At 53.1% G+C, this 26210-nt stretch overlaps 1 protein-coding gene and 1 long non-coding RNA gene across 2 annotated transcripts; one reads left to right on the top strand and one right to left on the bottom strand.

The window, feature by feature from the left end:
- Window positions 1–628: 628 nt before the first annotated feature.
- On the bottom strand, window positions 629–8528 carry LOC113612998 (uncharacterized). Its single transcript, XR_003430045.1, has 3 exons — window positions 7830–8528; window positions 7308–7587; window positions 629–3735 (listed from the first exon to the last, which is right to left on the bottom strand). It is a non-coding gene; the product is annotated as an uncharacterized LOC113612998 (long non-coding RNA).
- A 7075-nt stretch (window positions 8529–15603) lies between these two features.
- PEX26 (peroxisomal biogenesis factor 26) lies at window positions 15604–24352 on the top strand. Its single transcript, XM_027093363.1, has 5 exons — window positions 15604–15938; window positions 16976–17116; window positions 17562–17857; window positions 19334–19480; window positions 21854–24352. Exons 1-5 carry the CDS (start codon window positions 15724–15726, stop codon window positions 21955–21957), a joined length of 903 nt encoding a protein of 300 aa, XP_026949164.1. The 5' UTR covers window positions 15604–15723; the 3' UTR covers window positions 21958–24352.
- Window positions 24353–26210: the final 1858 nt, after the last annotated feature.

The raw sequence follows: 26210 nt of genomic DNA, 5'->3' as shown, positions 1-26210 counted from the left end.
TGGTGCAGTTCCGGGGGATGAGTGGAGGGCAGGGCCCTCACGAAGACCGGGAAGGAGTGAAGGTGGCCCGACCAGAAGAGCTGGGTGACCAGGGGCTTACATGATGCTGTGAGCTGGGGGCGCGGGCACAGCGGGTTTCAGAAGGGGAGGAAGCAGGAAAGGCAGGAGGCCTAGGTCAGCGGGTGGGCGGTGAACGGTTCCTGGGGACGGCCCTGGAGAAAGGGAGCTGGGAGTGAGTGGGGGTGACGTCACTGACAGTGAGGACCCAGGAGGCTTCCCCTGCAGCTTCTTAAAAAACTGTGGTGAAACACACAAAACATAAAATCTACCCTCCTGATCACTGGAAGTGTACTGAGAGCAACGAGAGTATCGCGTGCCAGCACATTCCCCTGTGTTGTGCTACCACCACGGCTGGCGGCGTCCATGGGATGTGTCATCGTCAAAAGTGAAACTCTGGGGACTTCCCTGGTGGTCCAGTGGCTAAGGCTCTGCGCTCCCAATGCAGGGGGCGCGGCTTCTAACTCTGGTCAGGGAACTAAGATCCCGCCTGCTACAACTAAGACCCGGCACAGCCAAATAAATAAATAAAACAAAACAAAAAACAAAAAACTGAAACTCTGTTCCCGCTGAACACGAACTCCCCACTCCCTGCCCCCCATCTGGACCCTGGCAACCACCTCTGTACATTCTGTCTCTATGAATGTGACTATTTAAGCTCCTCTTATAAATGGAGTCTCACAGTATCTGTCCTTTCGTCACTCGCTTATTTCCCTGAGCACAATGTCCTCGAGGTTCATCCACAGTGTAGCCTGTGTCAGACTTTCCTTTCCTTTTAAGGCTGAATAGTATTCCTTTATACATACTCTTATCCCTTTTAAACTTTTGACTATGGTCCATAATAAAAAGTGTATTTGATGTCATGACCTAGTACACATGTATTATGTTACTGAAATAATATGTTATTAGTATATGTTATCATATAATAACATACATGTCTTTGAAATAAACATTTTACCCCCAAACTACCCTTCCTACATGTGAAGTACTCTGATATTTTATTTCTATACTGTTTCTTAAAAAAAAAAAAAGAATCTAGTCACAATCCTCCAAATCAGTTTCCTGACACACTAATGGGTTGCGATTCCCAGTTTGTAAACGGTTGGTCTGTCTGACACTGATTACCCAGGATGCCAGCAAGGCTTGGTGGAGTGGAACATTAGGGTTTGGTGCCAAAGCCGTCAATGAGTAAGGAGGGGTGGAAACCAGCTTCACGCATGTGTCTTCATGAACGGCCTATAATTCCAGCACAACCTATCAAGCAAAGGTCCAAACTATTAGTTTATTTCTGGTGTAAATAGGGTAATTCATGAATTTGCTGCTTTTTTCCAGTGGTCACCAGCTGGCATGGGTCTTTTGCTCTGGTTTATTCACTGCCAGTGGCCATTCCAATTCACTTTTCTATCACGGGGGAAAGCCAAGTAAACTGCCCTTCCTCATACCCTTGGACCCGTGCCCCCCACCCCCGCCCACCTGATCTGGGAAACGGGAAAGTGGGGGGTGCGGGGGGGTGACTTTGGCAGCAGGTGACTGTGGCCTCTGGACCCTGCGGGGCTCCCAAAGGCTCCAGCTGTTGCACAGCTGCAGGAAGGATCCCCTGAGGGAGGGGCACTGTGCAGGGGAGTTGGTAGGGGGGTCAGCCTCCAGGATGGACGCTGGGGGAACGCCTGCCAACAGAAGAGAGGAGGGTCCCAGAGCAACGAACATCAAGGGTCAGGGCTCCCACTGTGTGTCTTCACGATGCTCTGAGAAGGCCCTGGGGTTTCACCACTGTCTCCCAGCCATTTCGGTTAAACACTAAGTGCCAGGAGAGCTTCGCCCTCCCCACCTTATTAATTAGCTAATCTCTGTGGTACTCCCAAAGGATGAGGTCAGAAATATCCCCATCTCCATGGCAATGAAAACATCAGTGGGGATGGGGGGGGAGAAATCAGGGGAAAGTTCACGTATGCATCAAAGTTCGCCGAGCACCGCTGTGTGCCGTGCGCTGAGTTAGCTGTGAAGATACAATGTGGACAAGCCGTGGCCTCTTTTGGACGTGGACTGAAGGGGGTGACCAGACCAAGGACTCCGAGTTATGGACGTGGACTCTGCAAAGTTCCAGTGGGGAGAAAGAGCCGGGCTCTTTGACTTTTCAGAAAGTGGAATTGAGGCTGTTCATGTCAGAAGTAAACAGCTGCTCAAGAGTGGAACCAGTCAAGGGTTTGAGGATGACCTTGGGTGATTTGGCCAGAGAGACTCACAGAGAACCCTAGGACGCCTCACGACTTGGGCTGAGCCATTTGAGCGCCAAAATATATCTACAAAACATTTTGAGCTGGAGAGTCAACTAGATAAGAACTTAGGATTTTTATAACATGACTATATTTGGTGACTTATTTATTCAGGGTTCCGTTTTGTCTTTGTAACTTAGTGAGGTCAGTACAGTGGGCATTTACTCATCCTAATTCCTCTATCCCATCCCACTGCCTTTCCTTGATAAAGGAACTGAGGATCAGAGGGTAAGTAGCTTGTCCTGCATTAACCAGAAAAAGAACCAGGACACTCCTGCCCAGACGAGAGCTCTGTCCACCGCCTCAGGACACCTCTTCAGGTCCAAACTCTTCTCCTGCAGAGCCTTTGAGCGCTGGCCCTGCTGGAATGAAAGGGTTGGAGGAAAGGACAACGCAGGATGCCGCAGTGTGCCCCTTGGGCGCCGAGAGCTCAGTCCTCTCCCATGCATCCCCCTCCCTCCCCGGGACACACTGGCTCCGTCCCTCTGGGAGGGGCCCTCAAGCATGGAGTGCTGTGGTGCAGTTGCTTTGCTGTCAGATTTATGGGTTAGAATTTTGGCTCTGGCATTTGCTACCTGGTAAACTCGGGCAAGTTTCTTAACCTTTCTGAGCCTCAGTCAAATGGGATACTAATAAGCACCCAGCGGGATAGTTTGTGCAGTCAAACCTGGCTCATGGGCTGACGTCAGGTATGGGAGAAGGAGTTCAAAAGCCTCTGCCGTTTCATCTGAGGGCCCTCCCTGCCCTCTCTCTGCTGAAGGCCCTGCAGAGATTACCCCCTGAACCCAGGGCGTCCCAAACACTAGAGACCCTTGTTCTGGGATCCCAGGGGCTCACAACGTGGCCTCAGGGCATCCTGTCCCAGTGAATCACCTCCTTCAGCGGTAGCGCTTTCCCAGCCCCGCGGCCTGGCTAACTTACTGCAGACCAAAAATAGCTCCAATGAATGGTACTCGGGTCCCCGGAAGTCCACAGCCATCCCTGAGCATGGAATTCCAGAGCAGGAAGGACTTCCCGGGGTCTCGCACTCACCCCCAACCCTGACCCCAAGCAGACACCCTGCGGTGGAAATCTATTAAAACCTTGAGCACGTCAGGAGCACTTGCCGTGGACACCTAACTTCCTTGACCTTCCAGCCCAGCTCCCCAACCTGCCTGCAAGAGCTCTCCGGGACAGGACCAGCCGCGTCCCACCAGGCCTCCCCTCCCCTTAAATGCTGATCATCTCAACCTCTGTGCTTTGCTTGCACAAATCTTATTTTTCATACTGAGTTCACTTCTCACCTCTAGACCGTTGCTGAGGTTTCGTGGCCCCTCCCTGCTTCAGTGGGGAGCTGGGATGGATGGGGACGGGGCCCCATCTGACACAGTCTGGGACAGGTGCCAGCAGCCAACATGCTCCTGATCTAGGAGGAGGGGGAAAGGAAAGCTGACAACCATGGACGCAGGTGCCCTCTTCTTGGTAATGCGGAAAGGCACTAGTATTTTCGTGGCCAAACAAGTCCTGAAGGGGAACCTCAGGGCAGAGGGTGGCACGACGCGGGGGTGACGACTGGGTGGGAGCGGGGAAGGCAGAGGGGGCCCTGAGAGCGCCAGCGAAGCCAGGGTTCTAGGAGGGGAAGTGTTACTTGGCCCAGAAAACCCAGGTCCTGCCTTACTTCTTTATCAGACCTCACTGGAGGAGACCTTGGTACTCATTAGGCCAAGGGATCCTGGCTACTCACTCATTCAACAAACATTCACGACCACCTCACTGGGTTCGGAGTTGGAAATACAAAAGTAAAATACACAGCTCTCTACCCTAAAGGAGTTAGCTGTTCACAGGGGGCTTCTCTGAAGTGAACAGATGGCTCATCCGCTACAATACAGGCAAGTACAGGCCCTACAAGAACACAGCCAGGGAGGCACTGAATCTACCTGAGAAGGGGGGGGTCAAGGAGAAGCTTCCCAGAGGAGGTGATAACTGTGCTGAACTCTGGGGGTGAGCCTGTCCAGGAAGCCAGAAGGGGACCCCAAGAGGAGGGAGTAAGCCGCTCAGAGGCCCAGGTCTGGGGAGAGCAGGGTGGGTCAGGAGAGCGGCCTGGAGCTGGGCGTGAGAGCAGGGCTGGGAAGGCAGGCGGGGAGGGTCCCGGAGGTGATGCGGGCCACTGCCTGCAGAGGTGATGGGGGCCCAGTGCGCCGGGGGCCTCGGCCCCCCGCCAAGTATGCAGCCCGTACTAGAGCCCAGGTTCGGGAGCAGCGGGCCCGTGGTGCGGCGCAGGGCAGCTTAGGGGGGCGAGGCTTCCTGCCGCACACGCACATGGAGACCGCCACGCTGAGGTCTGGCTGCTCCCCTGTTCCTGAGTGGGCGTGCAGCCGGAAGTAAGGGGCAGCCCTGCTCACGTGCAGCGACCAGGGGGCTGGAGGCCCGTGAGAGGCTGGGGAGGAGACGCCGCTGGAGTCTGGGCTCGCGGTGGGCTCTGCTGGGCCTCCTGTGTCTGACAGCTTTGCTGTCAAATTTCTGTCTTTCCCATCGGATTCCAAGCGGCTGGCACATGGTGGGTGGCGGAGCCTTGGTGTGACCGCCACTTCCTATTGCCGGGAACGTGAAATGACCGCCCCCCCCCCCCCCCGAAGCCGCCGCACGCACAGCAGCCTGCCGCCCCCTGCTCGGGCAAGTGCCCTTCCGTTTGCCTGCTGAGGTTGGGGAAGAAGAGGGCGTGGCCGGGCATGGCCTTCGCTTTGAGTTTATTCTGCTTTGACCTATTGGGACAGCACCATGGTTCCCCCAAATTCAGGTAGAAAGGGAACACTTAGGACGAGACCCCTGGTGAGGCGCTTAAGGTAGGTGTACAGCTTGTCCTGCTGTCCAGGAACTGGAGGTCAGGCTGACTGTCTCAGGGGCGGGGTCTTAATGAGACAGACCCCAGAGCAGAGTGTGGCTCGGCTGGGCAGCCAGCCGCCGTCCTGAGGCCCACAGGCCAGTGGCACCGAGACAACCACAGCAGGAGAGGGATTCTAGACCCGGGGCAGCGCTCCCGAGAGCCCAGCCACCCCCCACCACCCTTTACTCCCCTCTTAGTGCCTCTCCCCGGCCTCCTCTTTCAATCCCTCTCTTTTCCATCCTACCCTCCGCCTGTCTCACGGTTCTCTGCACCCCGTTCCCCTTGCTGCTCTGCAGCCGGCTCGCGGGGCTTCCGTCTTAGTGGTGAAGGAAGCCGCTAAGCACTGCGAGTCACCCGGCGGCTACTCGGCGCTCCGTCCCCCAGAACACGGACCAGCACCTCCGCTGTGCACGGCCCCGAGGGTACCTTCCGCCTGCGGCTTGTGTCATTCGATGCGGCGCCTTTCACAATGTAAACGGTGCTCTTCGGAGTCACCTCAATTTCAACGTGGGACTTGAAAGCCTTCATAGCATCAAGTCTTTCAGGAGCAGATGTCGGCGCCTGGAGGAGACCAGGTCCTCAAATGGACACGGAAGCCTGAGAATAGTGTCCACATTACTGTGCTCCAGAGCCTTCTGACGTGGAGACTGTAAATCTCCTCCCCTCCGGCCGCACCACCCGCTACCCTCACACGACCACAGCTGCGGCAGATTGCTGATCGGAACCCGCCAGGTACCATCCTGGCTCCTGGAGATCTTCCTGTTTGCCCCGTGACGCTCGGCTCCCCACTCTGCTCCCCTTCCCTGCCCACTCAGCTCAGGGACACCTCTCCTCGCCACTCCAAACTCCTTTGGAAGTCTGGCACTGTACCTCAGATGTCAAACCACTGCCCAGAAACAACGGCTTCTGTTAGGATTGGAATGAAATGCACGCATCTCATCCTTAGACAGCTCTGAAGGCGTGACTCGACCCGGCCCAGGTCTCTTACTTGTTTCTTCCTGCTCTTGCCCTCATCCGGCCCCTCAGCCCCACTGGTCACTCTCAGACTCACCAAGTTCATGTCCATCTCAAGGCCCTGCACCTGCTGTTCCCGCTGCTTGGAGGACTCGTCCCCCCGACATCCAGGGCTACCAGAACGGAAATCTACGAGAGCAGAAGCTTTGCTTTTTCTGTCTTTCCCATCGGATTCCAAGCGGCTGGCACATGGTGGGTGGTGGGTAACAACGCTAGATGAACAGTGTAAATAACACGCCACCTGGGACTTCCCTGATGGTGCAGTGGTTAAGAATCCACCTGCCAGTGCAGGGGACACGGCTTCGAGCCCTGGTCCAGGAAGATCCCACATGCCACAGAGCAACTAAGCCCGTGCGCCACAACTACTGAGCCCACGTGCCACAACTACTGAAGTCCGCGCACCTAGAGTCCGTGCTCCACAGCAAGCCACCACAATGAGAAGACCGCGTACCGCAACGAAGAGTAGCCCTCGCTTGCTGCAACTAGGGAAAGTCCGCGCACAGCAATGAAGACCCAACACAGCCAAAAATAAAAAACAAACAAACAAAAAGCACACCGCCTCGCATTGTTTCCTCGTGTGCCTGTCCTCCCCTGTAGAAAGCGTCCTGAGGACAGAGATCTGGTCTCGGTGATGCGTATCCTGCCCAGCATCCAGCCCAGGACCTCGAGTGGATGTGCTTTTAGAAATGTTTGTTGACACAATGAAGACAGAACGGGAAAGAGTCCTTTCCTACCAGGCGGGCTTAGCAGCCTCCACAGCAGGAAAAGAGTAACCCTTGCCCTCCCCGCTCATCCTGGGCTCGGCTGCCAGCCCAGCCCCTGGAATGTCGCTCCCATGGCAGCAGAGCTGTCCTCCACTTGGATTCCTTTCCCGCCACTGCCAACATCACTTTCTGAGCTGGTCGGACTCAGAGAAAGGGTATCTGCCCTCCTAGAACAGCACACACCTAATCTTAGGAGAAAACAGGGCTCTGCTGAGATAACTGCCTGATTTCAAGGTGAGCTCTTCTAGAAAGATTTACTGAGGCCATGACTGTGGCTGCTGCTTTTCAAAGCCCAGGCAGGCGTTTAGGTGATAGAGTTGACTATTCCGATCTTACCTCACCCTCCCCCCTCTCCCTCTCTCAAGGGGGAACACTCGGTTCCTCTTCCCCAACCCAGTCCTTCTCCATATTTGGGAATCTGGAGCGGGCCCTAGGGGCACAGCGTCCCCTCTCGGTGTCTGCTGGGAGCTGTAGTTCCCGACGAGCCCCTGCCAGCAAGTGGGCTGTCCTTTCTCAGGAGGACGTCTGGACGCAGGGGCGGAAGGTGCCATGAGGAGGCTCACCTTCTGGTTTCAGGTCTCGGAAGCTGGTTTTGGTTGTGGCTCCGTCTCCCCACCTGTAAATAGGGATAATTATCTCTCTTTTCCTACCTGCCAGATTGTTTGTTGGGAGGGGTAATTATCCAGCACTCAGTAAATGCTTTGAGCTCGTGCCAGCAAGGAGGGCTTTATGAATAAAAATTGCTGTCTTTAAAGAGGAAAATATTAACTTTGATTGCCTCATTGCCTTCACAAGCCCATCCTTTGCCTACATGTCAAAAAGATGCTGTTTCATTCCTTGTATGTGCCTTCCACCCACCCCGCATTTAAATAGTTTCCCTGCATCTCATTCCATTTTGTTTCATCATCCTTTGTTTCATATCCTCAAGAATAAATGCGCGCTTGCTCTCTCCTCTCTGAAAGGAGTGGATGAGTTAGACAACTCTGCCCTATGCTGAAAGCACAAGAAAGTCACGAAGAAGGGATGGGTTGGGCCTGCTCTGAGCTCCTCGGCTCATGCCTGGGCGTGGCAGCAAGCTCGGTCTCTGCGCAAGAGGCTGACCTTTGCTCCCTCTGAGGAAGGCACAGAGGTTTCAGTGCGGCAGGAAGGATTTTTGAAAGATCTTTTTTTTTTTCCTTTGGCCACGCCACGCGACTTGCAGGATCTTAGTTCCCCAACCACTGTGGAGTCCTAACCACTGGACTGCCAGGGAATTCCCTGAAGGATCTTAGCAAGAACTCCCTTCTCCAGAGATTTGAGGGAAGAGTTCTGCCACCCAGCACCTTTAGTTACAGGAAAGGGACTGGTCCCATGCAGTGGAAGCAGCAGCTTAGAAGCAAATGGTTAGAATCCTGGCCCTGGGACTTGAGGCAAGTCATTCACCTCTGGCCTTGGTTTCCTCATCTATGAAGTGGAGACGACACACAGGTCCGAGTTTTGTCGAGTGCTGCCCGAAGGGATGCTCAAGTCAGAAACGTCTGGATCAGAATCCTGCCAGGGTCCACTGGGGACACGCAATCGGTCTACTTGACTTCTCTGACCCTCAGGCATTCTCTCTCTAGGATGGGGATCCCGAGACCACGTGAGGCCCCCTGCACAGAGCCTGGCGCTGCGGCTTCTCAGTAAATGCCGCTGTGACTGTTAGTGCCTTGCACACATGGAGTCGTGAGTCTCCACATGCACCATCATCGCACTGTGATTACTTGTCTCGTTTACCACCGTCTCATTTCGTGATGATCAATGAAAATAATGTAAAGGTGCTTTCTAAGCTGTAAAGAACTACACTTTACAACTTAACGATGAGGGGTGATTAGAACTGAGCACACAGACAAGGGCGATGGAAGCCCCAGAGGTCTCCTCCCGGCCCCAAGTTTCCACGGGATCAAGGAGGTACAATTGCTTTTTACTACAAAGAACTATAAGCACGTAAACTGTCACCAGGAACAGCAGGATTATTCATTTCTTGTTTTAGGTGTGAGTAGTACCATGTCCACTTGAGGAGTAAGAAGGACTCCTGTGCACACCGTACACCAGGTCACAGGGCAGCACAGTCATGTCTAATCATACGAGCACGCTGTGTTTATGGAGGGTGGCCATCAAAGGGTTAAAGCTGTCACTTATGGATGGTGGGATTTCAGGTGATTCTTGTAGTTTTTGGTCTTGTCTGGGTATGCATCATTTTAACAAAAACAGTTCAAAGAGCAGGTACTAAACAATCAGATTAGAGGTTGTAAAATGTGAGGAGGATCCTTTAACCCCAGAGACCGTTTTCTTAGGCGTGTCTGTGGAAATTACGCCCAAGGCCTGTGAAGAGAAGCCAGAGGGGGATGGAGTCCCTCCAGGATGGCCCCAGAAAGACAGGAAGGGACGCTTTCACGTCTGTTTACTTCCTAGGCTGTACCCACACAGCAGTTTCACCATCGAGGGGTAGGTCGAGCCTCCGGTTTTCCACCTCTGCTCTCTGCAATCCCTAGGACTCGGGAACTCACCCCTCCTTCATGTGACCCAGGGAATCACCTTTTGTCATGAGGGATTAGGGGAAGGGTGTGGTGAGCCTACCTAGTCCACTCCCACTGTCCCACTACATTTCAGAACCAGACGCACAAAGAACAAACTTGCTTCCCAGCAGGACACAAGATAGGAGGGACGGTGACGCACGCCTCACCATTCACGACCTTCTTCCCAGAGGACGCCCAAGGCGAGTCTGCGCAGGCTCCGGGGCAGCCTGTCTGTTGGGGCAGCCCATCCCCGGAGAGGACAGGCTCCCTCCTGTTGCCACAGACACTGAGGCTGTCCCCAGAAAGACTTCTCACCCAAGACTTCTCACGTTAACATGGAGCCAGAGAGAGGGCTGCCACGTCAGGCCCTGTGGTGGTGGAAGCTCACAACCCAGACTCGTGGACCGGCACCTCCTGGGGCTTCCTGATTACCCCCCGGAAGGGTGATCTTTCCTGCGCAGACTGATTTGCAGGGAAAGAGGCTTTTACAAAACCAACAAACTGGAGCTTGGCCAAGTAGTCCTGAACAATTTTTCAAATGAACTGAATTGTCATGGGTTAAAAAAATATGTTCCGACACCTGTTTTCCTCACTTTACCAGCCTTCAAGCATTCCACCTGGTGTCATTCTGAACCTGCCCCGGAACCAGATGCTGGGTGGGGTCAGCTTACCTGTGGAGCAGGGCACGAGGCTCGGGGTGAGGATACCAAGACGGCCTTTGAGGTTACAGTCTGAGAAAAATCATTAAGACAAATGCAAAGGCAAATTGCAATTCCTTTTGTTTATTTTATAGTTATTACTTTATTTCTTTTAGGCCCTGGACCCATGGGATAGTGTTGGGCACAGGTGTGTTTTCCTTGCTGTAGTCAGCTGAGTAAGAAACCCAATTTTCAGGCTGACTGAAGCCTCCAGGGCTGGGAGCGCTGCCCTTCTGCTTCTTTGGGGTTCTCACCACCCCTCTCTTTCCACTGCCCTCACCTGGGTCAGGTGTGAAATGAAGATTTCTGGAAATCCTCCCAACATTTCTCCTCCTTCCCCACTGCCCATATGCCTTCATCAGGGCTTGCTGACCCGAAATTCCATTTGGGGAAACAACTTCAGGAAATAATTTGGGACATAAAGATTCTGTCAGTGGTTCCCAGGCTTTTAAATACAAATGACCACTTTTAATTGCCCCTCCATCAACCCTCTTTTGGAATGTTTCTCTAGTAAATAAAATCTATTGATCAGTAACAATTGTAGCATCATCTCAGGTAACCATACAACCGAAATATTAAAACTATGTTGAGAGCCCCTCCCGAGGGCCCGCTGAAGGAAGCCACAGGTTTTGGGGACCAGAGCTGCTCTGGGGGGGGGATACAGGGAGGGAGCCCTGGGGTGGGGAGTGCTCTTCCCAGCAGGATCTGGGCACGAACAGCGGCCTTGGATGCTGAGACCCACCCCAAAGCACAGGGATCTCTGGGCTGGTGAGGAAACACTTCAAGCCAAGGCGAGGTCCTCTCTGGGGCAGAATGTCGGGGGCAGGGGTGCTGCATCTTTCCGTGGGTGACAGCAGCTGTCGCTTCCCCTTCCTGGCCTCAGTTTGGCTGTAGAATAACGCTCCTTCCAACCCTGAAATCCTATCACTCAGGGTGACTAAGTTTATTCGATTATTTCCTCGGAAACAAGGAAGAGAGCACTAGAAGGAACATTGCAAATCACTCACAGGCAGGTAGGCAGGCCGGGGTACCAGTATCTGGAAACACCGCCACGTGTCCCTCCTTTTTGGCGGGCTGCATTAGGGCCTGTAGCTCCTCAGCTTGCAGCCTTTCTCACAGTGCTCACCAGCGAGGGTACCTGCAAGTCTCGATCAAATGATGCAGAACAGCTCAGGGGAGGCGGGGTCCCTTGGAGCAGCGCACGCCTACCGCTTTGCACCATGCCAGATGCCCCCTGAGATAAGGAATGGCACCGCTGAGTAAGGGAATGGCACAAATAACTGTAAGAAAATGCAAAGCACAGTGGGGAGTTTGAAGGGAGGAGTGATTAGCTTGAGTTGAGTGGGACCAGGGAAGACTCAGGAGGGCCCAGCATCCTTCCACCTTCCACGACAGAGCAGGGCTGACTAGTCCCCAGTGAGCAGCCATTACTTGTTTCACATCAGGCCTGGTCTGGCATCGTGAAGATTTGCTCAGGCGAACCCTCTGGCTCCCGGGGTGGGTGAGAACATGTGGAAATTGGAAGGCAGGTCTGTGTGGGGGGCTCCCGGTCGCCCTGAGGGCAGATAGGGAGGAGCTATTGCCAGCCCTCTGAAGAATGCCCTGCCGTGGGCTCTGGTGAGAGAAGTCTCCAGTAGTTGTTCCAGCTTTGCCACTGAAACCATGAGTTTTGAACTCAGACAGTTTCTGAGCTTTAATTTCCCATCTAGTGATAGGAATAAGAATAATATACCTGTATTGCCTTGCTCACAGGTTTGCTGTCCAGCTCAAACAGGGTGAGAGCACCTTGTACAGCCAGAATTACGTTATCAGCTGAGAAAAAACACTCGAGCCAAACTGCCTTACTGAAGTCCCAGCCCCCCTCTGCATTCCTGTGTGACTGCCCTGTTGCCTTGGCTTCTACACCCACAACTTGGGGGCTACAGCAGGGCTGCTGTCGCAGGGCTGCTGGTGATTAAGATGAGGTGGATGTAAAGCACTTGGAACAGCGCCCGGCACATGGTTGATGCCGGAGCACCAAACTGAGCCGGCGTTCCTACGCTGTAAAGTACTGCACGGGGTGGGGATGACGACACTCCTTAGACACAGAAGCAAAGTGAGCACTGTGTGTGTGCCTGGAGAGGAGGAGACGGGAAGCAGAGTTCTGCCCTGAACTCCAAGTCCAGGCTCTAAAATGAGCCATAAAAATGCCATCTAACTGACGAAGGTCTGGGGCCCGTGACCGGCCTGGAAAACCATCATCTCCACCCTGCCAATATTTATGTCTTTGGCTTGCTTCTAGCCAAAGTCCACACCAGGCATGATCCTACTGCCTGCAGGGCTTCACCACTGGGGTCCCTGTACAGAGGGGCTCTGGCTGGACGAGACGTGCCCAGAGGGGCAGCTAAGGATGCTGCCTATCATCACGGAATGTAGGGCCAGCTTGGAAAGGGCAGACTCGACATGTGGGCATCTGACCTTTGTAAGGTCAAGAGTCTGATTCTGGGTCAGAAAGTAAGAGTACAGGACTTTGAGGTGGAATTGGATTCTTTCTTCTCCTTACCCACCCCCAGTTATCATCTCATCTTATTATCAGCCTGAACTATTCCAGTGATTTAAAGCATTCTAGGGACTCCCCTGGTGGTCCAGTGGCTAAGACTCTGCGCTCCCAATGCAGGAGGCCCGGGTTCAATCCCTGGTCGGGGAACTAGATCCCATATGCCACAACTAAGAGTTTGCATGCCACAACTAAAGATTCCCACGTGCAGCAATGAAGATCCAGCAGAGTCAAACAAATCAATAAATGTTTTTAAAAAGGCATTCTAGGCATTGTCACATGACCTCTTCTGACCTTTACAACCACCCACATGGCAGGTGTTGGTGTCAACGTCCTCAGATGAGAAAACCGAGGCTCAGAGGACTGGCCTGACTTTTCAGAGGCCCTCGGGATTCCAAATGGTGTAGCTCATCTCCCAGACCAGAGCCCTTTTCGCTATGGAAACACGGACTCATCACTTGCTCAAAGCAGCCGAGCAAATCCACACCCTCAGGACACTTCTCAGGCAAGATACACTGAGCACCCGACGAACAGAAGGGAGAGTGGCAGGTCCCAGAGCTTGGGTGGGCTGGGGGATGGCTATCAGGTGGGTTTTGAGTCTCATTTACTAGTTTTCCCAAAATGAAAGCATTCCAGCAAAACAAATATTGAGATGGGTCAGGTCTTACAGATGTGAGAGAACTGCCTTGTTTCCACTCATTTTATCCCGGGGGAGGCTAGGTGGTTTCAAAGCCTGAGTCATGAGCCCCTGTTCACTCTCCCTCAGGTGGAATACATTAGGACTGCCACGTCTTAGGCTGAGAAGTTCTGGGTACGTTCAGAAGCGGGTGAGGGGTGGGGAGTGTCAGAGTGCTGGTGTTCAGGAATCAGTCGGCGGGCACAGCAGTGCTGAAGTTGTGTGGTGACAGACAGATCACTATGTGGTCCTGCATAGTCAAAGATTGGGTGAGACACAGAAATAGAACACAAGCCTATTTTTATATGACTTTTTGCAACCTCCCACTTCCTTAAATATCCTGACCTCATTCCGGCAGCCACAGCACTACACCTGCTGGCAAGTTGGCTTCTTTTAAGGCTGTGCTGCCATCTCCTGGAAAGGCCTGGGCATTGCAAGAACGTTCTCCTTAGGGATGAAGGGAGGGGCCTTTTTTAGGCAGCAAAAGCTTGGAGGTGGCACTTCCGGAGGCTGAGGTGTGGCTGTACCAGTCTCAGCTCGCCCAGGCCTGGTACATCCATGTTCTGATGCTACTACTGCTTACCCGATTTTTCAGGGAAGATTTCTAAAACCAGCTCTGAGAAACAGGTTTTTTGTTTGTTGCAGTCCAATAATTATGTCATTACTAATGATCTTCATTAGCTGCTGTCAGACCTGAGGCAGAACTGATAGAACATGTTGGTAACTTCAGCCTTGAACTGATCCACACTTTCCTCTGGCCTGCGTGCCTCTGGAGTTCGCTGTGTGGGAATGAATACTGCCTGGAGTTGAAGAGGGATTTAAGGTGCACACTGAGTATATACTGGTCCCAAGGGCAGTGACCCCACCAACGGAGGCCAGTCCTGAGCTCAAGGGCCACATTTTCTCTCTGCTCTGCTCCAGCCTTGGCTTTACTGTTAGAAAACAAAGTTAGCTGTCGTCCCTGTTGTCGCTCCCAAGCTCTCTTCTGTATTTGGTTTATCTCTCCTTAGCATTTATCACCACCTGACGTACGACTGTATGTATTTCACTTGTTCATGTTCAATTTTGTTTCCTTTCACCATATGGAAACTCCGCAGAGGCAGCTATTTCTGCCTTTGTTCAGTGGGACCCTCAGTGTTTAGAACGAGGCCTGGCACTTAGGCGGTTAGGTGTCTGTGGAATAAGTGAGTCCTGGCTTTATCACCTTCTACGGTTATCGCTCCACACTTCTCAACCGCAGAGTCCGATGCATTTAATGCTTCTGCCTCAGCTTTCCGGGAGGACTTTCTGCAGAGAGCTGAGGGCCCGGGCTGCTGACCAGGGAAGGGGAGGCCGACGCGGGCAGGTCCTGACCCTGTGCCTAGCCTGGTCCCTCTCATCTAATCACAAGCGGACCCGCTTCGACAGACTTCAAAGGTAGGAACTGGGAGGAACCGAACTGAGGTAACACAAACCTGGGAGGCCCCCAAAAGCCTGAGTGAAGCACAGAATATAATAATAAATGTCACTTATGTGTCTGTGTACTACCACTTAATAAATACTATCGCAGCCGTAACGTATGGAATACTTACTCTGTCCCAGTGCTTTACTGCAAACTGCATTACACACTGTACGGCTGTTTTCCACGAGCTCTCTACTTGGCCTGAGGTATGGAGTCTCAGTGTGGACTGACCGGGAGCCGGGCGGGAGCCCGGCGGAAGACGGCACACAGACGCCCTTCCCCGCCCGCTGCCCGAGATGCGTCCCCACAGCAGGTGCCGGAGAACCACGCCTACGCCCCGCACCCCGTTGGGCCTCAACTCCAACAGCCCGCGGCTTCCGTCGCCGGGCTTCCTCCAGCTGCCACGACTTCCGGGACGCGGCATGCCGGGGCTCGTAGTCCGCAGTTCCTAGCTGCGCCGGGAGGGCGGCCGCTTCAGGAGCCGGACTACAACTCCCAGAGTGCCCTCGCGCCGCCGAGCCCCGAGCGTCGGTGGGGGCTGCGCGCGCAGCGATGTCGCTGGCCGCGTTCCCGCACCAGTGCTGGCGGCTCTGCAGCTAGAGAGGCTAGGGAGCGGCCCTCCCCGGGCCGAGGGTCCCAGTCCTTGTCGTGGGGCCGGGTGTCCAAGGACGCATTGCTCTGCAAATCCGAGGGCGCCAGGCTGTCCCGCGCCGGAACCGCAGGAGAGCCCAGCCGCTCCCCGCTTTCCTTCTCGGGGCGCGGCCTCGGGGAGGCTTGTGGGCCAGGCTGTGCGTACTCTCCCTCCTCCCCAGGCCGCACCGGGTACCCCGCAGCCCGCAGAGGGCGGCGGCCTGGCGCCCGCCCATGAGGAGTGACCCAGCGACTTCCGCAGTCCCCCTGAGGGGGCTCGGGGGGCCCCTGCGGAGCAGCGAGCCTGTGCGCGCCGCTCCGGCGCCGTCGGCGGCCGCGCTTCTACTGGAGGAGGCGGCCGACCTGCTGGTGGTGCACCTGGACTTCCGCGCGGCGCTGCGCACCTGCGAACGCGCCTGGCAGGGCCTGGCGGAGGAGCCGGCGGGCGCGTAAGTGCTGGGCTCGGTTCGCCTCCGGGGGCGGTGGGAGGGGCGCCAGACCCCAGCGCTCCTGCCGTCCGGTCGCTCACGCCAGCCTTATGCCGTCTTTTCTCGCGGTGACTCTCCGGAGGCAGCGGCTCACCTTGTGCGGGTTCTCCGAGGAGAGAACGAGGCGCTGCCCAGTGAGGAGAAAGCGGTTGAGTAGTGTAACGGGCTTAGGGGGACCCACAGCCAGTTCTTTCTCCCCGTTCCAGGGTAGCATGCCTGACGGGAAGATAGAATTGAGTTGTTAAATCACTTCAGTAAGCAGGTGGCGAAGTCCTCTCCTAGGCGCACCCCTCCCCCGAGCGCTCTCACCTTGGCTGATAACTGGGTGTGTTCTGGTCCTGTTGAAGGATCGTATTAAAGAATCGAAATCTTGGTCCTGCCTTGCTCATTCTGATGCTGCTAGCCTCTCCGGTAGCTGAGGGCATCATTTCTCTGTGGGTTGTAGAGTTGGATTGGGCCGCAGTAGGGAGGGGGTAGAGTCCCCAGAGAAGGATGGATGAACTGGGGAGCCCTGGCTGTGTGTTGAGGGGTCGGTGAAGGCTTGTTGCAGTAAATGCTGAAGGCTGTGATTCTGGGTGCTGCCCTCAGGCGGAGACCTTGCTCCTGCGCCTTTCTTCACTAAGCAAACTCTTAGCTTCAGCTCTCTTTCCACCCACACATTTGTGCTGCCCTTTGACTTTTTCCCCTCGGGAGTAAATGAACCCTTCCTGTTTGCTAACCCTGAATTTACCTGGATGCAGGGATGTGTGTTGGGCAGCAGCCTCTAGGTTTGCCTCTAGGTTTACAGGAACTTTTAGCTCCTGGGAAGAGGGCAGTTTTCTCTTGTGTTGGGGCCCATGAGAGTGACGGTAATGGTGAGGCCCACTGGAATGTCAGTGGCGAGGAGAGAGGAGATGGCTGCTGAGCTGGGAGCTGGCGAAGAACAGTCTCAGGGTGGAGGTGGGAATGGCAATGCAGGGGAACCACTGCTGGACTTGAATTGGCTTTTCTGCGGACAGCTGCTTGGAGGTGAAATGCTCTCTGTGTGTTGTGGGGATCCAGGCGCTGGCAGAGATGGATCGGTGGCAGGAAGTGCTGTCCTGGGTTCTTCGGTGTTACCAGGTTCCTGAGAAGCTGCCCCCCAAAGTCCTGGAGCTGTGGTAAGTCCTTAGGTCCTTACTGCTTCCCCACTGGGTCAGTGCAGAAGCAAGAGGCTTTTCCTGTCCTCTGCCGATGCAGCCCTGATATCTCCTCTTTTCCCTTCCATACCATTTCCCTTCAGATCTCATTCTTTCCCTGTCCCGCTGCCCCCGACTTCAAAACATAACGATAAAAGATGTGGAAGAAGGAATTTAGGGAGGGGGAAGGGAAAAGAGAGAGGAATAGGAGACGAGCAGTGGGGTGACAGAAGTGGGGTGTGTCAGAGCTGAGAGAGCTTCTTGCTTCTCCTAAGAACTCCTGGTTCTTAGCGTGTCAGCATCCTGTAGGGAAGGGCTGGAGGGCTGGGGTCGGGCTGGGTAGGAGGAGTGTGGTGGTTATGAGAAGTTAACAAACTGCGAAGAACTGACTGCTCTTTTTTCGGGGCTGGATTATTTGGGGCTGCAGTGTTCTTTTATACAGCAAGATGCGAGAGCCTGGAGCTGTGCTGGATACGGTCAGTGCTTGGCTCCAAGATGCTGACAACCAGGGCCTTCCAGAGTACAGAGCCTTAGCAGAACTTCACCTGCAGCGGGTGCTGCTTCCTCTGGGCTGCTTGTCGGAGGCTGAAGAGCTGGTGGCGGGCTCTGCAGTCTTCAGTGAGAAGCAGCGGCTGGACGCACTTCAGGCCATTAGCACAGCGAGGCAAGAGCAGAAACACGGACAGTCCGGCTCCGAGGAGACCCAGAAGCTAAACCAGGAAGGTGAGACGTTGTCCTTCTTTTTGGCCTCTCTACAGTGAAGTAATGGGCTTTCTCCTGAACCTTGGAGCAGTTCTTTGTATGAGTAACTTCCAGATCACAGAATAAGAGACCTGTTGAGGTGCTTAGAAAGCCCAGCCCAGACCCTCGGAAGTTGGCAGTGAAAGGTGGGTGGCGCAGTCCTCAGACAGAACCTTGGCTTTTGTCTCCTGACAGCCACCTTCTCCTTGGGGTCCTGTCGTTAGGTCTGCCTCCACGGTGCTGGCCTGGGTGGGATGTTACTCCTTTAAATGCTGGCCCAAATGCAGACCCCGCTGAGGTGTAGTTGGGGATAGCCAAAGGAGAATGAACAGCTGACATGGTAACTTGTTAGCTCGACTTACGGCATTCAGTTTGGGCCCCTGCCCTGCCTCCTGTGTGCCTTCCCTTAGCAGACCTCTCGCTCAGGGTCTTCTTCAGGGATTGACGTCTGCGCCGTTTCAGGGCCAGCCAGCTTCTGCCCAGTAGAGTGCAGCTCTATAAACGGTGGAAACCGCTTCAAGACCCAACACCGTGCACCTGGCTAGCAGCTGCAAGGGCGCCCTGCACGGGCAGGGATGCAGGGGGTGGACTTAAAGGCCCTCTACTCCGGACTCTTCCCCGGTCCCTGAAGCCTCTTCATCACCTTTTCCTCAAGCGATCGTCTAGTCTGTACATGAATACTTTCAAGGACAGAAAAGTCCCTGTCTCCTGACGCAGCTGGGGACAGTTCTTTAAGGAAGTTCTTCCCGAGGCTGAGTTTAACGTTTCCTTCTGGTAGTTTCTAACCCACTGATTCTTGCTTTTTCTGTTGGTAACATGTAGAATAGGCCTAATCTGTTTTACATGAAAGGCCCGTTAGGAGACTGAAGTCCTGTTTCCAAAGCGTTTTTCTTTCTGTGCTTTCTTTGTGAGCATGGACCTGCTGAGTTAGGATCACTTCTTTGCAAACAGGTTGTTGACTTCAGGGACTACACGTGACCCCCCCAGACCCCCTGCCTGTCCACTGCCTGGGAAGGAGGAGTTCAGGGCTGGGAGGTAGTGTTCATGTTTGTACTCACGGTCCAAGACTGGAATTCTTCACTGTACCTATTAGGTGCCCTTTATTTTCTTCATTCATTGATCATCAGGAACTATTGCTCTGTGTAACTCTGTGCATACGTCTTAGGCCAAAATGCTGTAAAGTAGTCAGGCTATTAAAGAAGCACCAGACGTGCCAGGTTTCCCCGGCTGAGTAGACGTTTCTGTCAAAGTCCTCTCGTAAGGAGGTGGTATTCTGGTGATTTAGTCTGTCCTTAAAGCACCTTTGGAGCTTTTGGAACTTCCTTTAGAACCACTTTATGAACTGCATGAGAAAGCCAGTCTTGTTACCCTTTTGCTCGACTTTTATAATCAAGCTCAAAGCTCAGAGTCAGGGAAGCTGGTTCTTACCCTGAAGTTATGCTCCGTCTCCCCGGCCAGGCTTCTCCTCCCACAGGTTCCTGTCACTACTGACGTTGCTTCGCCAGCTTTGGGACTCTGCAGTGAGGCACTTCTTTTCCCTGCCCTTCAGAAAGAGCCTCCTGGCTGCCTTGCTTCTCTGCCTCTTGGTGGTGAGGTTTGATCCCGGTGAGTGAAGACGCCTCCCGCCCTCCTGGGGATGGGGCGGTTGACAGGGGCTGGCCCTTGGGAGCCCTCCTGGGGGTGGAGGTTTTCCCTGGTCTCTTCTGCAAGGAGGAGTTGGTGGACCCAAGCAGGAGCCAGCCCTGGAGAAAGTCCACTCTGCCCTGTTGACCCTGGACGTCCAGGGGTGAACTCTGAGGAGAGCCTCAGAGTTAAAAAAGAAAAACTTCATCATAATGTGTAAAAACTTTATGTTAATTTAAAACATATTAAATTGTAGAAATACAATTACAATAGAAAAATATATATAATATTTTAGAGAATATGGAAAATAGAGAAAAGTATAAAGGAGAAAACAGAAATCACCCATAAGCCTGCTACTGTAATGGTTATACTTAGTCTTTCTCTGGATATAGATGCAGTTTTCTGTGTCATTAAGTATTCTTTTTTTTTCCTTCTAGTTTTATTGAGTTATAATTGACATAGAGCACTGTATAAGTTTAAGGTGTATAGCATAATGATTTGACTCACATACCTCATGAAATGATTGCCACAGTATGTCTAGTGAACCTTTATCATTTCATATAGATAAATAATTTAAAAAAGAAAAAATTTTTTTCCTTGGGATGAGAAGTCTTAGGACTTACTCTCTTACCTTCTGTATCTAACACACAGCAGTGTTAATTATATTTATCATGTTGTACATTACATTCCTAATACTTATTTATCTTATAACTGGAAGTACCTTCTTCCAATTGCCCATCCCCCTACAAGTATTCTTTAAAACATGGCTTTAGGGACTTCCTTGTTGGTCCAGTGGTTAGGACTCTGCGCTTTCACTGCTGAGGGCCCGGTTTGGATCCCTGGTCAGGGAACTAAGATACCGAAGCGCAGCCAAAAAAAAAAAAAAAAAAAAATGTGTTTAAAGCTTTACCTGGCTGAATAATATTTCAGATTACAGGAACTTCCATAATTGATTTTACAATGCCCTGTCGTTGAACATTTTGATGGTTTCTTACTCCGTTTTCTGCTGTGCTCTTTGCTGAGGGTTAATTCTTCAGACCCATAAGCACTGGGTCAATGGTTAGGTGCTCACTCGTGGACTTTCCTGTGTCTTGCTCTGTGTGAGTTATGACCTAATCTCTACTCATGAATTTAGTTTTAGGATTATGTAACTTTCAAAACTGAAAGGAAAACTGGAAACCCTTGTTTCAGTCCCTTCATTTTCTTTTTCTTTCGTTTTTGGTTGAGAAACCTAAGAACCAGAGAGAAAAGAGAAAAGATGACTCGAGAGTCACACAAACGTGTGTCTGTTGCTCTTGACTTAGCCTTAGATCTCACCCGTGTCCGCCTCTTCCCTTTGTCTCGCTCAGGAGCCGTTTCTGCACAGCTCAGGTTGTCCCTTTGACCCCGTGGCTGAACACTGAGCAGGAGTTCCCTCTGAACAGCTCTGTTAGGCCTCAGGGAAGCTGAGGAGAGTTTGTGTTCATTCCTGTCCACCATCTGACCTTTGACTTTGTTCCAGAGGCTTTGAAACTTTTTTGTGGTTCTTATGAGTCCTTCAGCCTCATAAGCCCTGGTCTCCTGAGTGGGTACAGCAAGGGACCGTTTGAGCTTCTTCCATCAGGGAGCCCCGGCTGTGGTCCCACCCTCAGGACAGTCTTGACTCAGTGCAGAGGTGGTGAGAACCCAGGGCTGGGCTGCAGTTAGAACTCGGCAGAGAGGATGTAAAGAGGGTGGACTATAATGGCTTTCTTAAAAGTAACATTTTTTTTTTTTTTTTTGGCACGCCTTGTGGCATGCGGGATCTTAGCTCCCCGACCAGGGATTGAACCTGCGCCCCCTGCATTGGAAGCGTGGAGTCTTAACCACCGGACTGCTAGGGAAGTTCCAGTAACATATTGCTTTTTAAGAAAGAAAAAAAAATCAATTAAAAATCAGTAATACAAATAAGGAAAAACAAACGAAAACAAACAGCCAACTCAGCTCTCATTCAAAAGAGGTGGATTTTACTTTTATTTTCAATATAATTAACTTATGATAAAAATAGGTAATACTGTCACTTGGCTCCAAATTGAAAAGATACAAAAAGGAATGTCGTGAAAAGTCTCTTCCCAAATTCCTCTCCCCAGAGGGGGCCACCGTTACCAGTTTTTTGTGTATTAAAAAGTTAGGTTAAAACATAATAAATTTGGATCTTTTTCTGAGCAAGCTAGAGGTCACTGTAATCCAAGTGAAGAAAATACATCCCAGAGTCTATATCCTGGAGAAAGGGACATTCTTTCCTGTTGGGAGGGGAGGAGGGGCACCAGCATGGGTCGCTCCCCAGGTGGGAGAGTTTGGGTGGGAAGGGGCCCACTGACTCACCTCTCCCTGCAGCTTCTCCCGCTTCCCTGCCCTTCATCTACAAGCTGGCTCAGATCTTCCATCGGATCCGCAAGGCCGTGGCTTCTCCTCTCCGCCGGCCTCCCGTCCACGACTGAGTGGTCTTCCTGCTCACCTTGACCGCCTGGTCCCCAAGGCTGCCGGACAACAGAGCCAGTCGTCCACGGCAGCCTGTTTCTTGCAGCTGGATGGGCCCTGCCAGTGCGGCCAGCCTAATTCTAGGAGGAGCTGACCTGGCCCAGGCACTGTATCTTGCTGCCTGAATGCCCTCCCCTTTGCGCCCCACTTTGGCCGGCTTGGCAGGTGGTGTGGAAACAAGATGCACAGCCCTGCAGAGGCCCCTTGCACAGGAGGGGTTTGGGAAAGGAGAGTGCTTTGTCCTTGAAACATTTCATCTTCCTGCAAAGGCAGGGGTTTGATTTTTCAGGCCAGGGTGTTCATGAAGCTGGAAGTTCAGAACAAGGTCCTGGTGGAGGGACTTGGCCTTTCACTTGCTTGGAACACTTACCTCTGAAGGTCGCCCCCAGTGCAGGCCCTCCCCGGGCAGGGTGAGGGCTCCACAGTCTGGTCTGGTTTACCACTACCCCTCCCCGAGGTGTGCAGTGGGCACATGGCTTCCTGAGCCCCTGGTGCACTTCTCACTGGGTGAGGGGATCTGGCCTGGTGCCTCCTGGGCTTCAGCTCAGATTTCCAGGTTGTCAGTGGCCAGGCGGGGCTCTGTTACACCGGTGTCTCTGCCCTCTCTCCCTCCTGTCAACTCCTGCCCCTGCCATGCGGTAGTTGCGCTTCGCCCGATGGTTGTCTCGCCAGGTTCTGCCTGCATCCCTGCCTCCTTGGTACACGCCTTCGCTGCTTCCCCCCTTCTAGGACCTGTTATTCTAGTTATATTCTATTGCTTGTATAACACACAAGTGTTTCTGCTTCTGTGACCACGAAAAGTAGGCCAGCCTCAAAGGCTGATGAGCTGAAAATGGAGCGGGGTAGTCAGGTGAGCTGGAAGCATGTGTGGAGGGGGTTGGGTGGAGGGAGGCTCTGCAGGCAGCGAATGATTTTATTCCTATGCGGGGAGGAGACACTGGGGCCCTAGCGGTTGAACAGCTGAAATGTTTCAGTGCGTCCTGTCAGTGGCCACAAGAATCCTACCTGTTTCCGTGTGAGGACATGCCGTCGGGTGGTGGAAGGCCTGGGAGGTTAGTCCTAGGGTTGGTCCGCCGAAGCTAAGAGTTAAGAGCCCTGCGGAGAGGAAGGGGGGCGACCGAGCTTTGCTCTCTATCCTTCAGGATGATTTTTAAAATCTGGTCCTGTTCACACCCTGGATAAAACTCTTCAACGGCTTCCCCTGGCCCAAGGGTAAAGCACAGGTTCTTGCTGTGTAGGCCCTTGGGCACTGGTTTTGGCGGACACCCCTACTTGGCGTGGGGCCTCTGATCCAGCCCAGCCCCCCATGGTCTTAGTTTTCTGAGCACTGCACCCCTCACACCGCTGTGCCTTCTGCACCTGCTGCGCCCTCTGGAGGCCCAGCTCCCCTTTTGCCTGGTGAGCCCTTTCAAACTTCCAGACTTACCCAAGGGTTGCCTCTGTGCATCCTTTCCTGGTGTCCCCTGCTCCAGGCCCCTGTTTCATGTGCTTTCTGTGTGGTGACCCCACGGCCTCGTGATTGTGGGGTTCTGTGGCCTCTCTGAAGCTGGGGAGTGTGGCTCTTCGCAGTGCTGAGTCGAGGGTAGATCCCTGCCCTCCCACTCGCTGGCTGTGTGACTGTTGGAAAGTGATTTAACCGCATGTAAGTTGGTTCTTCCCTCACAGGGACTTGGGTGAGTAGATGAGCCTCTGGTGCGGTGTTAGCACATCTCCTGCTCCAGGTAAGAGCTCCCATGAGAGGTAGCTGTGTTCCCATTGCCTGGCCGAAGGCCGGGGGTTAGAAGGTGTTTAGAGGCATTTAAAAGAATAAGCGGATGTAACTGACATGACGGGAGGCCTCTGCCACAGGTGCGTGTGTGGGTTTGTGTTGTGGAAGCCCCGACTTTCCAGCCTCTTCTCTCGCCCCGGAAGCCCCCATGTGGCCCTGCTCTAGGCCTTGAGGGTCTCTGCTTCCTGTCTGTCTTGAGCTCCGCAGCCTTGTTTGGCATCCAGCCCTCCTAGTCAGACAGGCACTCAGCCCTGCTGCTCGGGTGGCTCGGGCCGTTTCTGAGGGTGCAGCTGCTGCTCTGGCTGGTCCTCAGCTCTGGGCTTGACGAGGTCCGAAGCGAAAGGAGAGCCGCCTTGTCACACCAGCGCCTGTGGTGACCAGTGAGGTCGCCATGAGCTGCAGATGGCCTTTGAGCCCGTGAAGTGTGGCTGGTCCATATGGAGATGTTCTGTAAACGTAAAATACACGCTGCTTTCAAACACACAGAACTACAAAGGTGGAAACTCGATAATTTTTATATTGATTGCATGTTAAAATGACAATCTTTTGGGTATATTGGGCTAAATAAAATCTATTACTGAAATGAATTTCACCTGTTTCTTTTCATTTTTGGGGGGGGGCTCCCAGAATGTTTAATCTTGCACGGAGATTAAATGTTTCTGTGGGCCGGCACTCGCCAGCACCCAGCACACGTCCGGCCCAGAGAAGCGGCCCATATAGTGGGGTCTGCAGACAGGAAATCTGGAAAGACCACCTCTTGTAGCCCCTTTGTGAGTTAAGGAAATGGGGACCCCAGGGTGAAGTGAGCCCCCAGGTGACAGCCTGCATGAGACCAGGGTCTCCTATCCACCCAGCGTCCCCTCGCTGCACACGGTGCCCTCACATGCCCGGAGGTCAGCCGCCGAAGCTCGCTGTCAGCATGCAGCTGTGTCTGGAAGGTACCGCGGTCCGAGCGAGTGGGCTGGTCCTGCAGGTTCTGAGAGGATACGACGTGGGTTCTGTGGCCGAGGGGCCGCTGGGGAGGTGGGGTGAGGTGACGAGGGCTTGGGCTGCGGTGGGTGGTCACCGGTGCGGGTGGGGAGCAGCGGAGGGGAGGATGCAGGGTTCTGCTTCTAGAAGGGGGTTCGGAGGGGCCGAGGGCGTATTTCATGGCTTTGTGCAGATGACGCCGTGGATGTGTTTGCACATGTGTGTGTCTAGACTGTTTAGAAACTATTTGAGGTTTACGTGTATAGTACAGAATTCAGAAGTCACAAAAGGGTGTTTGTGAAAAAGAGGTCTTTCCTTCCCCGGCTGCCTGCCCCAGCCTACCTCCACTGCCATCCGTATCCTCCCACAGCTAACCTCTGACACGAAGCTTCTCTTCCTCTCTGCAGAGGATGGCATCCTACACACACGTGCCACAGTCTTTTTAAAACTTAATTAATCTTGGATGTTTGTTCCGTATCAGCTGATGTAGAGCTACCTTATTCTAACGAGCGCTCTGTATTCCGTTGCTTGATAGGCTCACAGTATAAAGCCCGTACCCTTTCCCCTGAATGCAGTGAAGCCTGTCCACCCTCTCCTAAGCCCGAGTCTGAGATTAGCAGGTGGGGGTCACACCTCTGCTGTCTGCCTGCTGACTGCCTCAGCCACAGGGGAGCTGAGAGCCGGCCTCTCACACTCCGGACACTCCACTTCTGAACCGGGGCTCTTGAGTCCACTATTCCCCAGCTCCTCCTTTTCAAGCACCTCTTTGAAACTTTTCACATCCCCTTGTTACTTTTTCTACCATCCGATGGGGACTGACAGGCATCAGGTAATATTTGGAGACTTGGTTGAAAAACGAAAGGATTTTTGCGGAAGTACGTCAGCATAGAGAAGAGTCACTTTAACAGTAGCACCAGCATTATTGATGTGGAGAGGTTGCTTAGGCAGAAAACCAAAGTGTACGGTCCTTAGAAGGTAACCAGCAGCCTCACCCGCAGAGCTGCATTAAGTTCCGGAGAAAAGCACTGATGCTTTTATGTTAAGAGGCTTGTTTTCCAGATGCAACAGAGCGTAGTCCCTTCCTTGGCTCCTTGCTGCCTCTGAGGGCTCTGACTCTGCCCTTTCTGTTTCTTGGGCTGGTTTCCCTCTGCCCTTGGCCTGCGTGCTTGGAGGGAGCACACCCTCAGGGCTCTGCCGGCAGCTCTGCTCTGTCTGGTCTCCACCCCCATCTCTGACCTCACAGGCTATTTGTTTTTTATTTCTTCTTCTAGAGTTTCTTTGTATATAAATTTTTTCAAATTTGGTTATCGATCCCATTTTCTCCTGTTTTTAAATAAAAATATACACACTGTTTTATTCCTTTTTTATTTTTCAAAGAAGTGGCATGATTTTGAGGAATATAAAGGAATATAGGTTATTATAATGTGTACTTTTGCTGGTTTGGGTTCTAGCTCTGCTGCTGAATTGCTCTGTAAC

The sequence above is a fragment of the Aethalodelphis obliquidens genome, unplaced genomic scaffold (assembly GCF_003676395.1).
Source record: "Aethalodelphis obliquidens isolate GAN/ISIS:26980383/991018 unplaced genomic scaffold, ASM367639v1 scaffold83, whole genome shotgun sequence".
Classification (NCBI taxonomy): Eukaryota; Metazoa; Chordata; class Mammalia; order Artiodactyla; family Delphinidae; genus Aethalodelphis; species Aethalodelphis obliquidens.
This window is presented reverse-complemented; position numbering and strand designations above follow the sequence as displayed.